At 34.4% G+C, this 14,762-nt stretch overlaps 2 protein-coding genes and 1 long non-coding RNA gene across 3 annotated transcripts; 2 read left to right on the forward strand and 1 right to left on the reverse strand.

Annotated features, from left to right (window-relative positions):
• Positions 1-68: 68 nt before the first annotated feature.
• On the reverse strand, positions 69-869 carry LOC135151165 (uncharacterized). The gene is made up of 2 exons (XR_010289711.1): positions 542-869; positions 69-437 (listed from the first exon to the last, which is right to left on the reverse strand). It is a non-coding gene; the product is annotated as an uncharacterized LOC135151165 (long non-coding RNA).
• Positions 870-6,777: 5,908 nt separating this feature from the next.
• On the forward strand, positions 6,778-10,958 carry LOC108214866 (NAC domain-containing protein 91). The gene is made up of 6 exons (XM_017387097.2): positions 6,778-7,454; positions 8,275-8,558; positions 9,139-9,429; positions 9,512-9,844; positions 9,976-10,338; positions 10,429-10,958. Exons 1-6 carry the CDS (start codon positions 7,289-7,291, stop codon positions 10,714-10,716), a joined length of 1,725 nt encoding a protein of 574 aa, XP_017242586.1. The 5' UTR covers positions 6,778-7,288; the 3' UTR covers positions 10,717-10,958.
• Positions 10,959-11,582: 624 nt separating this feature from the next.
• LOC108213754 (peroxidase 5) lies at positions 11,583-14,525 on the forward strand. The gene is made up of 4 exons (XM_017385541.2): positions 11,583-13,007; positions 13,219-13,410; positions 13,627-13,792; positions 13,907-14,525. The coding sequence occupies exons 1-4, from the start codon at positions 12,792-12,794 to the stop codon at positions 14,317-14,319; spliced, it is 987 nt and encodes a 328-aa protein (XP_017241030.1). The 5' UTR covers positions 11,583-12,791; the 3' UTR covers positions 14,320-14,525.
• The last annotated feature ends 237 nt before the right edge of the window (positions 14,526-14,762 follow it).

The following is a 14,762-nucleotide window of genomic DNA, read 5'->3' on the forward strand; positions in this document are numbered from 1 at the left end:
GAACCGGAAAAACACAAACATTCATCATGGGCACTAGCAAAAACTAAAAATCGAAAATGCGAATCCAAAACTCAAAAATGTAACTAATCATATGATATAAAAATGATTACAAATACCCAATCTCCTCCGAATCAGGCAAAATTGATCAAGAAATGACAAAATATGATACAAAACAACACATACACTAATAGATACAAGCACACCACACCATTATACTTAATCATGAAAATTATGAACCACACCATAATAATATATACTGTGAATCCATAAATAATCACATAACCATAATCATGAAGTATAATGTATTGGAAAGATCGCACCTTGTCGATAAGACTAAAAGCTTTCTGAAACGCGACAATCTTATTTGGAGGAATGTATTGGTAACGGTATTGAGAAGATCATACGGACAGCCAAGAGAAATCATCCAAGCTGCCGAACTGCTGCCACAGATGCTCTCATCGATTTTTAAGCTTTCTGAAGCTTGTTTTTTCAAGGTCAGTGTTAAATTAAATGTATGTAAATCGAGTATAAAAATACAAACCTGTGTGAAGAATTAACGGATATATGGTAACAGAAACCCATCAAATCTTGATGCGAGGCTGGGAAAACATCTAAAATGGAACACACTTTTGTACCCTATAGAATTCCGACAACCAGTGAGCTTTGGTAAAGTTAGAAGAGTTGATGATTCGTCGTGCTTGATTAATGATTGAAAATGTTTCTCAGCATTAGCTGCAGCAGCGTATGGCACTAGAGCTACTACTTTAAAGATTGAGACAAAGAAGATAGTGAATTTCCTTTCTAAAAGTAATATTATTGTATGGTTAGATTGTTAATGTTGTTCAATATGAACTTACAAATAATATAAAGAAGCAATAAATAAAGGGTCACGATGATCTAGTCCCACGCATACGAATGTCACATAAGTGATTTTGAAAATTTAGTGTTAATATGATTTTAAAGAGTTAGGGTTGCCTAATGATTTTTTCGATTTTGAAATTTTAAGTGTTAATATGATTTTGAAATTTTAGGGTTGTCTAATGATTTTTTCTCAAGATAAATATATGTTTCTAATTATTCTATCACTATTATAATATGAAAGAGATTGTGACCGTGAACAAATCTGTAAATATGAAATCAGTGCTATTGCATGAATAGTGCTATTTCGTGAAGATTAAAGTGATTATCGGCTGTAATAATTAATACGTGTACCTCAAATTAATCAAATAAACTGTATTATTATAAATACGTGTACCTCAAACTAATCAAATAAATTGGATTATTTTTATCTTTCTACAGTTATTAGACTTTATATATGAATAAAGACCATAATAAATATAAAATCAGTGTTAGACCATCTCCAAGAGTGTTATGTATAGTTGTTAGCTATAATACAATATATGGATAATAATCTAAAATTATAGCTAATAGGTTTTATGTTAAGTCCAATGATGTTATGTGTAATCATATTATCTAAAATTATGCATAATTCATTTAGAGGTCCTCCAAATCTAGCTATCCAAATTTTAGTTATCCATATTTTTTTGTTAAGGAGTAATGGTTGGAGTGTTTCACATTTTACGTATCCTCTAAACATGTCAACTAGATGACACATAGATACCAAATGGATGATATAGCTAACAGGTCTCTACCTTTGGAGATGTTCTTAGAGCATCTCCAACAGTGTTGGCTATAATCGTTGGCTAAATTGGACTTGTAAAACATAATGTAAAATTTTGTGATCATTGGCTAAATTTTGTGATCATTGGCTAAAATTTTTCATTTTAAAATGTCACTTAGACTTTTAGCTAAAGGTTTCTCATGGTTGAAGATGCTCTTAGAGCATCTCCAACCATCTAAAACCCTTGGCTAAAAGGTGAGTTGACATACTTAAAATAAAAAAATTTAGCCAACAGCTCCAAAAACTCAAATCCAACCATGCTCACCTGTTGTCTATAAATTTAGCCAACCTCTTATGGATGGCTAAATTTGTCGAATCTCTACAGGTCTGTAAGAAAATCTGTAGAAAGATTATACATCATTTATTACCATATTGAACTGATATATTCTATTTTAACAATTTAAAATATTAATAACATACTATTTTTAAATTATAGCCAATCAATATAGCCAGTACCATTGAAGCAAAATGTCTTACAAGTTCAGCAAATTTTACATAATGTCTTACAAATCTAATTTAGCCAACGATTATAGCCAACGCCGTTGGAGATGCTCTTATAATATAAATATCAAAGTGATTGTCAAAGGGCAGCTCACAGCACACCAATTCAACGCACCAAATAAAGTAAATGATCTGTTTTGATAGCACCCATACTAGGTAGTAATAAATATTGTGCATAAACATACGGACATGTAAACTTAGTCTGTGCAGTTCATTTGGAGAGTGGTGTAGAAAAAGGAAAGAAAAGTGTGAATTATAATTTTACTTTTGACTTAGTATCTGTTGAATATTTTATAATATATATTTAGGATTTATAACATGTTACCAACACGAGTTTCTGCCCAAATTTTATTTCAATAAAGATGTACAAGTTATTATCCGAAACTTATTTCGACGAAGAAGGTGCGTTCTAATTATATCTATTTTATTTTATAAATGTTGTTATTGAGATCTCCTTTATTATAATAATTTTTGAGCATGTATATATTATTGTTTAAAATTAAAGATTCATGTTGCGTAATTACAATATTTGTACTACAAAATTTATTATGTGATACATGATTAATTATTTATTCACCAACATGTTCTATTATTATATCATATATTAAATATTTACGTTTAAAATTCAAAATGGTGAATATTGTAAAATTAAAATTTGTTGCCTTGGATGTTTCTGGAAATGATTATATGTCATTGGTCTATGGTGCGGAAATACACCTTAGTGCTAATGGCTTAAATGATACCATTGACATAGAAAAAAAATCCCCAACTATTGAACAAAACACAAAAGCAATTATCTTTATTAGGCATCACATCCACGAACTCGAAAATCACCCGATTGGACCAAAATTAGAATTTCATTTTTAAAAATTTCAATTTTTAGTTTTATTCAATTTTAAGTGATTTTAACTTGACCGAAATCGACCCGATTGCTGACACGAACACTACCTGTTACCTGAAATTGCTACCCCTAAGAGCAAGTCCAATAGGTTACCTATCGCATTACTTATTAATAATATAAAATAATGAATCCCAGTGAGTCTAAGTGATTTAAGTAATCTAAAAGTAGTGTCAACTCCAATAGCAATCTCTATATTTGTTCTCCCAAGATTATTTTAATAATAAATTTGAGAGAGAGAAATGAAAAAGGAGGGAAAAGACAAAAAAAAGGAGAGAGAAGATTATTTTATTCATAAATATTAAATAGGTAATGGCTAGGGGTTACTTATAAATAGGTAATGGCTAGAAGATTTGAGGTTGTGCTAGTGATTTAAGTAACCACTAGGAGAGTGTTGGAGTGTTTGTTTTTAGTACATTATCAAAATGTAAGTTTAGGAGCAAGTTTAGGTAACCTAATGGACTTGCTCTAATACCCACTCATCCTTTCGAATAATCTCAAGGATAGATTTGATCACCAAAAACTTGTCCACTTACCATCTGTCCGATATGACTGGATTAATTTGAGGTTACAGGATTCAAATCCGTAGCTAAATATAATTATGCTCTTTTCAAGATAAGCTTAAAACTAATTTTGCGTGGTGAAAGTATTACTAATGCTAAAATAATTGAAAATACCCTCCAAATCTTTTATCCCAACACAATTATCCTGGCTAAAAAATATAGGGAGCAGAATTTTCAGAAATACGATTAGCTGATATCTCTCCTTGTGATTAAAAAGAACAATGAGTTGATATTGAAAAATCTTCAGAAACGTTTCACATACTCTGCCAATTACCTGAAGTACATAACACGTCATTCTTGAAGACTGAAAGTGGGAAAGGGTATAGACGAGGACGAGGTTATGGAGGGAACCGTGGACGTGAAAGTGATCGGTTTCGCAATCAATATCATTCTGGCCACTTGAAGTGACAATGTGATGGTTACAACACTAGCCACCAGAAATGGTAACGTGGAGTGTCAAAATAAAAGAAAGGCGCCCCAAGAAGGAAGGAATCGAGGCATCTGTCTAGGTGCGGATCTGAGGGGCACTGGCAATATCCTTGTCGCACGCCCAAACATCTTGTTGATCTCTACAAGTCATTCGAAAGAAATAACGGAAAGAGAATAGAAACCAACTTTGCTAATTATAATCTAGTTAATGGACCAATCAATAAGATCTCAAATGAAATAGACACTGGTGCTAGTCTTTATTATGTTCTAAATGACTAGATGTTATATGCATTATCTTACTTTATTTTATTATTAATAATTATTTTTATCTTTAATTTTATGTAAAAAATTAGTATATTCACTTTATAATAGCCTAAGCTAACATATTTGCATGGATGTTGCTACCTCACATAATTTCTAGCTAAGGCAACATCACGTATGTGGCTATACTAACATCAAAAATACAATGTTGCGATAGGGCAGAAGTGGTATGGCTAAGCTAACATAATCTAGCAACATTCACGCGGACCGCGTTGCGATAGATCTTTTATGGTGTAGTGTTTGCACTTGTTTAATGTATTTTTTCATGTTGTTCTATGTACTCGATGTGTTTTTAATAAAGAATTTTTTTTTTCATTTATATATAGAGATGGAAGATATATGCATCGTTGACTGTGCCACTACACCAACTATTTTACAAACTCGGAAATACTTCTCACCGTATGTGGTCAAAACGTCCGGATTTATTTGTAAAAAGTCAAAGTGACTTATATATAGGAACAGAGAGAGTAATATTTTAGATTGTTAAAATAGAATATATATATATATATATATATATATATGTTTAATATGATAAAAAATGATGTGTAATATTCTTATAAATTTCTTACATGTTGCAGAGGTTCGTTAAATATAATCATTCACGGGAGGTTGGCCAAAAGTTAGACATAGTTGGAGTATGATATTTTCAAAATATTGACTCTATTTTTCAATTTTGAGCTATTAACCAAAAAACCCAACCAACTTGTCATTTTTTTGCCAAAAAATCTTTAAACTTTTCTCTTCACCAACAACCCCAATAAACTTTATTCAAATCATTTAAAAATATAAAATAAACCATGTTTAGCATATGGGTGTTATTCATTCAATCAAAAATTGCGTAATAAAAAATATAGCTTCCTTTTCTTTTTTATTTTAGTCTATTCTTATTAAGGGAGAGCAAACCTCGGTTCGGGTTTTGGTAAAACTGAAACCGAAGGTCCTCGGTTTTAAAAATTGAAAACCGCAACCGAACCGACGGTTTCGGTTTTAAAATTTTGGTTCAGTTTTAATCAGTGTGGTTTTGGTTTTAAAACAATAAAAAATTAAATCAAGAAACATACTTTCAATTTAATAAATAAATTAGTTAACTAAATTAATGGTTGAGGAGAAATTTTAAAATTTAAATCATCGTTTGAACAAGGAACTATTTATGATATGTTCAATTGTATACAATGAATGATAATATAAACAAAAACTTATTCATATAAATTAAATTAATGATATTGTACTTATAATAACGAAAATATTTATTTGTGCTTTATTCACTCTGACAATCACATATTTATATGTTTAAACTTATGAGATTTATACTCACTGCTCGGTTTTATGCGGCTCGGTTTTCAGTCGGTTTTATCAGTTTCGGTTTGAATTCGGTTTTTTACTCACCCCTAATCCTTATATTGTGGGGCAGATTATTTGCCAGATTCAAGTTTGGCTCTGGTTCTTTTGTGGTGAACAGTTTTGGAGTTTTGGAGAGGGTGGTTTTCTAATTATATTTGGCTTGATTAAAAAAATTTAATTTTTTTAATATTTTACTGATTAATTGTAATCATGTTGTCACGTAAGATATGTGATCATTATGGTTAGCCCACATCAGTTATAATTAACTCTAGTCAATATTTTTTAAAAATTTAGTAAAGTTGATTCGGGTTGTTAGTGAAAAAAAGAGTTTAAAGATTTTTTGGCAAAAGAACCATAAGTTGGTTGGGTTTTTCGAATAATAGCTCTTTTTATTTTTATATGTAAACTTATGGACAAAGATTTTTCATGGTTAAAATTTTGCCGAAAAAGAAAGAAATAAGAGTGAACTACTGTCTACCGCCTACTGGTACAAGGAATCCGAAGACGGAAAGTTAAATGTTAAAGCATTGAATTAAAGATGTTTCCTACTCCCTCCGTTTTTTTTTTCTTTTTCTATTTGTAATGTCGGTACTGTTCATAACATGAGACAAATTACTAATTTAGATCTAATCTATGAAACTAAATATAGTCATGAGTGTTCTTGTTAGATTCGTATTCACGAGTATTTTAATACGGTGAAGTTTTTATATTTAATGCTACTACGAAATGAAAGATATTAACGATCAAAAGTGTGTGTTGGCAAACGTGAAAAGTACAAACAGGAAAAGTATTTAGGGACGGAGGGAGTACTCCTTCCATTTTAACTGAATTACCGCTTGCAAGTAAAAGTAAATCACAGTGGTTACCTGTCATCATCTCATTGGATGACTGACCAAAAGATTCTTATCTTCTTCAACACGTTTCTTTCTCATTCTCCACTGTGCCCCTACCACAGCTCCTTGTTTCGAACACCTACTAGGGGTAATAATGGAAATGAATTTATAAAACTAGTGTTTTCGCCAAATCCAGCCACTTGTTAAACGCGGTACAACGACATCATATGAATACACATTTGACGCGGCTGTTTCTATGTTGCTTTAACAATATTTACCATACAGGAGTATATCAATAACATTCATCCCCACCTTCCTCATCTTCCTTAATTCTGTGTCTTTAGGTAACCCCCAACCCCCCTCTACTACACTAGTATCATTCTCCTCCATATTCTCCAATCTCTCTCGACTAATTTTATAATCTCTCTTCTCTCTCTCTCTCTCTCGCTCCCTCTCCCTCATCTCTCTCTATCTCAATCTCTCCTCTCTCGCTCTCTCTCTCTCTCGCTCTCTCTCTCTCTCTCTCTCTCTCTCTCTCTCTCTCTCTCCCTCCCCCTCCCCCTCCCTCTCCCTCTCCCTCTCCCTCATCTCTCTCTCTCTATCTCAATCTCTCTCGACTAATTTTATAATCTCTCCTCTCTCTCTCTCCGTCTCCCCCCCCCCTCTCTCTCTCTCTCTTTAGGCACTTGTTTATTATCCCCACAATCATATAGATAATACTATGACTGTCGTTCCTGCTAATACCCTGCCGGTCGGATATCGCTTCCGACCGACTGATGAAGAACTCATCAATCACTACCTGAGGTTGAAGATCAACGGCTTTGAGAAAGAAGTTGCTGTAATTCGTGAGGTTGATATTTGTAAATGCGAGCCTTGGGATTTGCCTGGTAACTATAACACTCCTTTTTTACCTGATGTGTTTTTTACAATTATTTTGTCCTCACCTTAATTACACTTTGGGTATCTATTCATGTCTGATTGGGATTTTTACTTCTTTCTTTTGTTGAAGTTGTCTTCTTTATACATTTTAATTGTTGATATCCTGTTTTGCTTGTTTCTTGATGTTATGGTTTATGACTTGCTAAGTAAAAAGTTGGGTTTTATGTTTAGCAAAATGAAGGTTTGGTTTTTATTATGTTGAATGGATCTATGTGACTTTAAAGCTGATTAATTTATTACTGATTTTTGAGATCCAAGATGGTCTGATTGTGGATATGTGTTCAAAAGAGTGTGTGTGTGTGTGTGTGTTTGTGTGTTATGGGTTTTTTTTTTTATTGTGTCCTCAGCTAAATTACAGTTGAAGATGGTTCATTTGGGTATTTGTTGATGAGTGATCGATGTATTCTCATCAGTTTGGTGTACTGAACTTTTTTCTCTCGCGAAGGTTTTTTCTAAATAACAATTTTTGCTTGCTAGTTTTCTGTGTTGCTTGTTTCTTGATGGTGAAGTTTGGATTATAATCTTTGCTGAGAACCATTAGTTAGGATTTCTATATTTATCAAAATGAAGGTGTGGATTTTTATTATGTTGAGTGGATCTACTGGATCGAAGTTGATAATTTTTCATTGTTTTCAAAATTTTTGATGGTGTGATTGTTTATATTTGCCAAAATGAAAGTTTCGGACTTTTATAATATTGATTGGATCTATGTATATTAAAGCTGATCAATTTTTCATTCTTTTCAAATGCTTAATTATGTGAATGCAGATATGTCTCTGGTCCATTCAATTGATAATGAGTGGTTCTTCTTCTGCCCCAAGGACCGGAAGTATCAGAATGGGCAACGATCCAACAGAGCTACTGTGGCTGGGTACTGGAAAGCTACCGGCAAAGACAGGTTTATAAAGTCAGGTAAAGGAATGAATGTGATTGGGAGGAAAAAGACCCTAGTCTTTTATACTGGTCGCGCTCCGAAAGGTAACAGGAGTCATTGGGTAATCCACGAGTATTGTGCTACTGATGAAGCTCTCAGCGGCATGCATCCTGGACAGGTTCGTATTTGATCCCTTTCTTTAATTTGTTTAGTATGTGTATTATTTTGGAGCATTTATGTTGTGAATTCTTCAGCTTCCCAGCATTGGGCTCAGTATCACGTTTTCATATATCAATTTATCATTATAAATTGCATTGTACTGTTAGTTATTTGGCTTATTGTGCAAGTCCCTTAAAGTTAAAATGAGATTTGGTATAGTGGTATCAGAACAACAATCCTTTTCTTTTTTTAATTTGAAATTTATGTGTGGTGTTCCAAGAGGGAAAGAGGAATACTTGGCAAAGTGTTGAAAGAGCAAACATATGCAATCAATGCTTACCAAATTCAACATTGAAATTATACGATTTTAATTTGCAATATATTAGTGCAAATGCTTTGTGTTAAATTAGTGCAACAAGATTAATATAGTGTTGATTGAGATATTTGGATATATAAAATGAGGACTTCAGTATAAGCTTTTACAGTGTATATGAGTCTGTGTAACATTCCTTTCAGCTTATTTTGACATGTTTCTTGGACTGTTGATTGCTGCATAATAATTTAATATCAATGTTGAGATGGTGATTATCCTGATGCAGGGTGCTTTTGTTCTGTGCCGTCTTTTTAAGAAGCATGATGGAAAGCAAGATGAAATGGGTGAGAACTCAAACTGTGAAGAAGTTGAGCAGAATGTTTCATCTCCTACTGTAGTTAAACCCTCACCTGAAGATACCATGTCAGAGCAAGATACCCCAGTGTTGAGTAGACTGACAGGTGGTTTTGAATCTAATAACGGAACCCCTTTTAGTGTTGATCAGTGTGGCTATCCCAGCAATAAATGTATTGGTGAGGAAGCCGAAAGTGACTTGTTAGGCATGATATCTATGCAGGTAAGAAGATAAAATTCGGCTTCAATTTTAGACTGTTGTTTATTATGGGGTACTTACAATTTGTTTCTTCTTTACACTGCAGCCAAACCCAGACATGGAGAAATTGTTGGGAAATTTTGGCCAAATGCCAAATAATGATGTCAAATTTTTTCCAGAGGATCCCATGCAAGTGATGCAAGATTATTATCAGGGTTCTACACTTTTAGGCAGTGGCAATGATGGAGATATGGATATTGCACAGTTCCTTGATGCAATTTTAGCCAGTTCAGATGATCATTCGTGTGAAGACTCTACCAGTCATCCAATATCTGGTGTTGATAATGACAGCCCAAAGTACGTCAATTGTTTGCCAAAGATCTCTGCCAAGGATAGTGGATCAAGCAGTGACTCAGATGTGGCACGAGTGTATGACCAGGTATCAGTAGATGAGTAAATATAGTACAGCTTGAGAGTGGATATTTTTATTATCAGCATATCGTTTGATTTGGTTCTTGAAAACTTTTAGTAATACATCTGTTGGGTATTATTTTACTTTGTGCAATCCAGCCTGATCTAGGAGATTATCTTAACGATGAATTTCTGAAGGAGGCTCAGCAATTTCCGTCTTTGATGATGATAAGACCTACAAGGGAAGGTGTATACCCTGAATATAGAAATGAGCAATCACAGATAAATTTGCAGTCCATGCAAAATAGACTGGATGTTCCATCTGATGTTTCCTCTGCTAGTACTGGAATTAAAATAAGGTCTCGACAATCAAATAATCAGCGTGCCCAAAATCTAGTGTCTCATGGAACTGCTCCAAGAAGAATCCGTCTGCAAATGAAGCTTCAGGTTGGGTCGACTCATGGCTGCCTAGCTAAAAATACGAGCCTTCCTGACGAAAATATGGAAGTGCCAATCATTGAGGTAAGCAAGTTGTCATATTTCCAGTCAATCTCGTTTGCAATATTCTATTCCCAGGTGTAAATTTTTTTTCCATTCGATTGACATGTACAGGGCAATACAGAGCAGGCAGCTTCTCTCACTAGTACTACTTCAGATGCTGTTTCTACAACGGATGAGCATGTAGATTCCCTCTGGCAGGATAAAGAAGTTTCTCAAGAACAGAGCATGAACATAAAGCCAAAAAGCGATCTGCAATTTCAAATCAAAGCTCCCTCTATAATCACTAAGGCTCCTGTTCTGCGCTCTGTTCCATCAGCACTCCAGATTCACGGGAAATTTCTTGCTATTGGCATGGCACTAGCAGCAGCAGTTGCCCTTTTGGGTTGCTTTGTATTCTGAGGTCATTCTGTTTTTTTCTGACAACTTATATTATGTATGTTTAATTTGCTTAGTCATATGACATTGTTGCTAAGAAGAGGAACATCAACTTTAGGAGTGTTATTTAGTGTGGATATGTAGTTGGATCATAGCTAATGGAATTCAGCTTCCTGCGTAGTGTATATACAAATTATTATGTAGGCAGATTTTGTTTTTGACGTCTCTGCTCAAGAGTTGCTATGAAAATACTTGAACTTGATGTATCTGTGCACTGTCCTAACTCCTACTGGACCACTGAATGTATTTATGCGCGGATAATCTGATCTAAAAAGTCGGACAGCAGTGGTGAAACTTCAAACTTATTTATTTCAAATTATTTAATTCAGATCAACGATATATCGAACATAGAATGAAGATTAAATTACATAAAATTTAATTAAAAATACAACAAAGTTTATACTTGATAAAATTTAATTTAAAATAAAACTTACGATCTTATTTATTACAAAAAGATCAATATTACAAGTAATTGGAAGAAGAAAAATATTAATGTGTATTTTAGTCAAAAATTAAATAAAACTATTGAAATTAAAAGATGTCTTGATCGGAATTTAGACCAAAATAAACTTCCACCGTCCGGAAATGGCTTCAACCTTGCATGAAATGACTACAACGTTGTGTTGACTTGGATTGAATAGAACTCACCAAGTGCCTTTCTTTGGGTTGGGGCAACACAACAATGAGTAGTTCGCGAGTGGAGAAATGAAATGAAAAATTATATAGAAATTTTATGTAGAAATAAAAAAGAAAAATTGTAAGGAAACATGATATAGAAATGGAATAAGCATTTTTTTCAAAACATGTAGATTAAAATTCTAGTTAAAATAGTATTCGATTGAAATTTGAAGGAATGAAAATATGTACAAAATTCTAACAGAATTTTTGTTAAAATAGTACTAATGAAATGATTAAAGTATGAAAATATGTAAAAAATTCTAACCAACACCACGTTAGAATACAAAATTCATTTCATTCTCTCTCAATTCCATTCCACCCAAATGAATACAACCTAAGTACGTAAATTAACAAGTAATGGCTTAATAAATATAACCAAACGGGAGGAACCATCAACTCAAGTGAAGTGCATTTGTTCTATATGTAATTTTTGCCTCGGAATCTCTTTCATGTAATGTTAACGAGATGAGAGCTCAGCTTGAGGTTGGACATTACGCCAGGACTTATGGCATCACCAATCATATGGTTAGAAATGCATTACATGGTTTGGAAGTCTGAGTTTGCTGCTGCAACAGGGAGGATGTGTTAAATTATCAATTTCCTTAAAATTGTGTTAAGAGTAGAGTTTACCGGTAAAATCGTGTTAAGAGGAGGGTTCAGCGAGATGATACAGGATATCGTCACCCTAATCTATTCAGGGCCACTTACAGGAGTGGGACGGCACAATATATCCGTTGACAACAAGAAAAAAAATTCAACCAGTGTGAATGCCGTAGATTTTGATCACCTTGTACTCGTAAAAATATACTCATATGATTACCAAGATAAAAAGATAGCATTTGGACATAAACAATAGCCGACCCACTTTATCCTCCTCGTACAAGGTAAAAGACGTCAACTTATTTAAATGACCAACAATCTAGCATTATAACACTCTCAAGTAAGTGAGAAGAAGATAATGATAATGTATTTAGTTGGATTAATCTTTGCCAAAATGCAGTAAAGAACATCTTAAGTGCGCCAGAGTCGATGGTAATCCTATGCTAATTAAGATTAACCAGTTTCATGCATGAATCTCTTATACTTAGTGCGGTAATTTTTGTTAATCGAATGATAAAATGCACTTCAATACGTTTGTTTGAGAAGTCAAACCCCTCCTTTTGCTGCCACTTAGTAGCGATTAGCGATCATGCTTAGCTAAACAAACACGAAAAACCAAAAGCTCTTCTGCGCACTGAAAACATGATCGAGAGGCCAATATCTGAATCAACAAGCACCTGTTCTTCGCTATATATACATGTAGTAACTAATGGCTTAACCATATAATCAGGAAGTAGAAGGCAACTACTTGAACAGAAAAAATGACTTCTCTCTACATAACCAGTGTTTTCGTCGTTTTGGTATTGGTTTCGTATAATGTCCAGGAACTGAAAGCTCAGCTTCAGGTTGGATATTATGGCGCTAGTTGTGGCATGGCCGAGTACATTGTCAAAGACGAGGTGAGAAACGCCTTTTACAGAGACCCAGGACTTGCTGCTGGTCTTGTTAGGCTCCATTTTCATGACTGTTTTGTCAGGGTAAGCTTTCCAAACTTGTTCTCTAATGTTTCACTTAACCATATACAAGGGCACAACCCTCGCTTTTCAAAAAAAATAAAAAATACAAGGACACAAGGTTTCTTCTTGTTTTTCAATTTATTTGTACTCTTAGCCCTCACTCTCACGAACATTCATGCTATCTTAGCGGATTTCAAGTGCTCAAGATGTGTGTTGGTTACATGTACTCTAGGGCTGTGATGGATCAGTGCTGATAGACTCGACGGCATCAAACAGTGCTGAAAAGGACTCACCAGCAAACAATCCTAGTCTTAGAGGATATGAAGTGATTGACAATGCAAAGGCTAGGCTCGAGGCAGTATGCAGAGGAGTTGTCTCATGTGCTGATATAGTAGCATTTGCTGCACGCGATAGTGTAGAAATGGTAAGATCTTAGCCTACACAAATTTACGACTCAAGGGGTCCAGTGCTAAACCTAAACGGTTGATTTCACATAGTTGGATCTAAACAGTAATTATACCACTGGATTTTGCCGGCAAACTCAGCATTTTGCACATTACATAGATCCATTCATAATATTCATGCTAGAGCCAATTGTGTTTGTCTATAATGTAATTAAGTGATTTCTACGCATATTCAGACCGGAGGGCTTGGTTATGACGTACCAGCTGGAAGAAGAGATGGGAGGGTATCATTAGCTTCAGAGGCATCCAGCAGCCTACCCTCCCCAATAGACAACCTTAATCAACTAACTCGATCTTTTGCAAACCGAGGACTTACCCAAGAAGAGATGGTTACACTATCTGGTGATTATTTATTTACCAACTAATCACTAATTTCTAAGAATTAGTAGTCTGGCTTCAGTACTTGCTAAAATACATATTAGCTACAACACACTGATTAATGTGTACTTACGACAGGTGCTCACACCATTGGCCGCTCTCATTGCACATCATTCAGCAACAGACTGTATAACTACAATACCACAAGCATTCAGGACCCAAGCATAGATTCACTATATGCTCAGCAGCTAAAGCAGCAATGTCCGCAGAAAAGTCCAGATATGGCGAACTTGGTTGTGCCAATAAATCCATCTAGTCCAGCAGTGGCAGACACTGACTACTACATGGATGTTTTGGCAAATAGAGGATTGCACAACTCGGATCAAGCTCTATTGAGCAGCCCAATGACGGCAAACCAAGTGGCGCAAAATGCAATGAATCCAAGGCTCTGGGGGTCTAAGTTTGCAGCCGCAATGGTAAAGATGGGTCAGATTGGTGTACTAACAGGGAAGGCAGGTGAAATTAGAGCTACTTGTAGGGTCATAAATTAGAACTGGGGGAGGGGAAAGGGGGGTGTCTTGTTATTGCTGCCGTTAGTGATCATGATATAAGCTATAAACAAATAATGGTCCACCTTATCTGGAGTCAATGAGGATTCCTCCATATGGTTTGTAAGAACTTGTGGTCCTTGTATATTAATGCACTCAAATTCCCACAAAGCATTTTATATACAACTTAAAGAATCGGATATTAGAGATTTAACAGAGAAAATATCAAATGTAAAAGTATATTAAACTTGGGTTGGGGGGGCAGCGAACTTGAGGAATAAATTGATACTTATTCTTTTTTGCAATCCTTTTTTATTTAATATGAAAAGTCATTTATCAAACATTGTTTCCCAGTCTTCTTCTCTAGTCACCTTTAGATATATTAAAAAAACCAAATAAGCAACATATTATCTACCTTCTAAATATGTAGCACCATATGTTCCCAC

Source organism: Daucus carota, chromosome 3 (genome assembly GCF_001625215.2).
Source record: "Daucus carota subsp. sativus chromosome 3, DH1 v3.0, whole genome shotgun sequence".
NCBI lineage: Eukaryota > Viridiplantae > Streptophyta > Magnoliopsida > Apiales > Apiaceae > Daucus > Daucus carota.

Coding starts and splice junctions, on each gene's coding strand:
- LOC108214866 (XM_017387097.2), top strand. CDS start 7,289: ATGACTGTCGTTCCTGCTAATACCCTGCCGGTCGGATATCGCTTCCGA. Junction 9,430..9,511: donor TAGGCATGATATCTATGCAG/GTAAGAAGATAA, acceptor TTTACACTGCAG/CCAAACCCAGACATGGAGAA. Junction 9,845..9,975: donor TGGCACGAGTGTATGACCAG/GTATCAGTAGAT, acceptor TGTGCAATCCAG/CCTGATCTAGGAGATTATCT.
- LOC108213754 (XM_017385541.2), top strand. CDS start 12,792: ATGACTTCTCTCTACATAACCAGTGTTTTCGTCGTTTTGGTATTGGTT. Junction 13,008..13,218: donor TTCATGACTGTTTTGTCAGG/GTAAGCTTTCCA, acceptor CATGTACTCTAG/GGCTGTGATGGATCAGTGCT. Junction 13,793..13,906: donor AGAGATGGTTACACTATCTG/GTGATTATTTAT, acceptor TACTTACGACAG/GTGCTCACACCATTGGCCGC.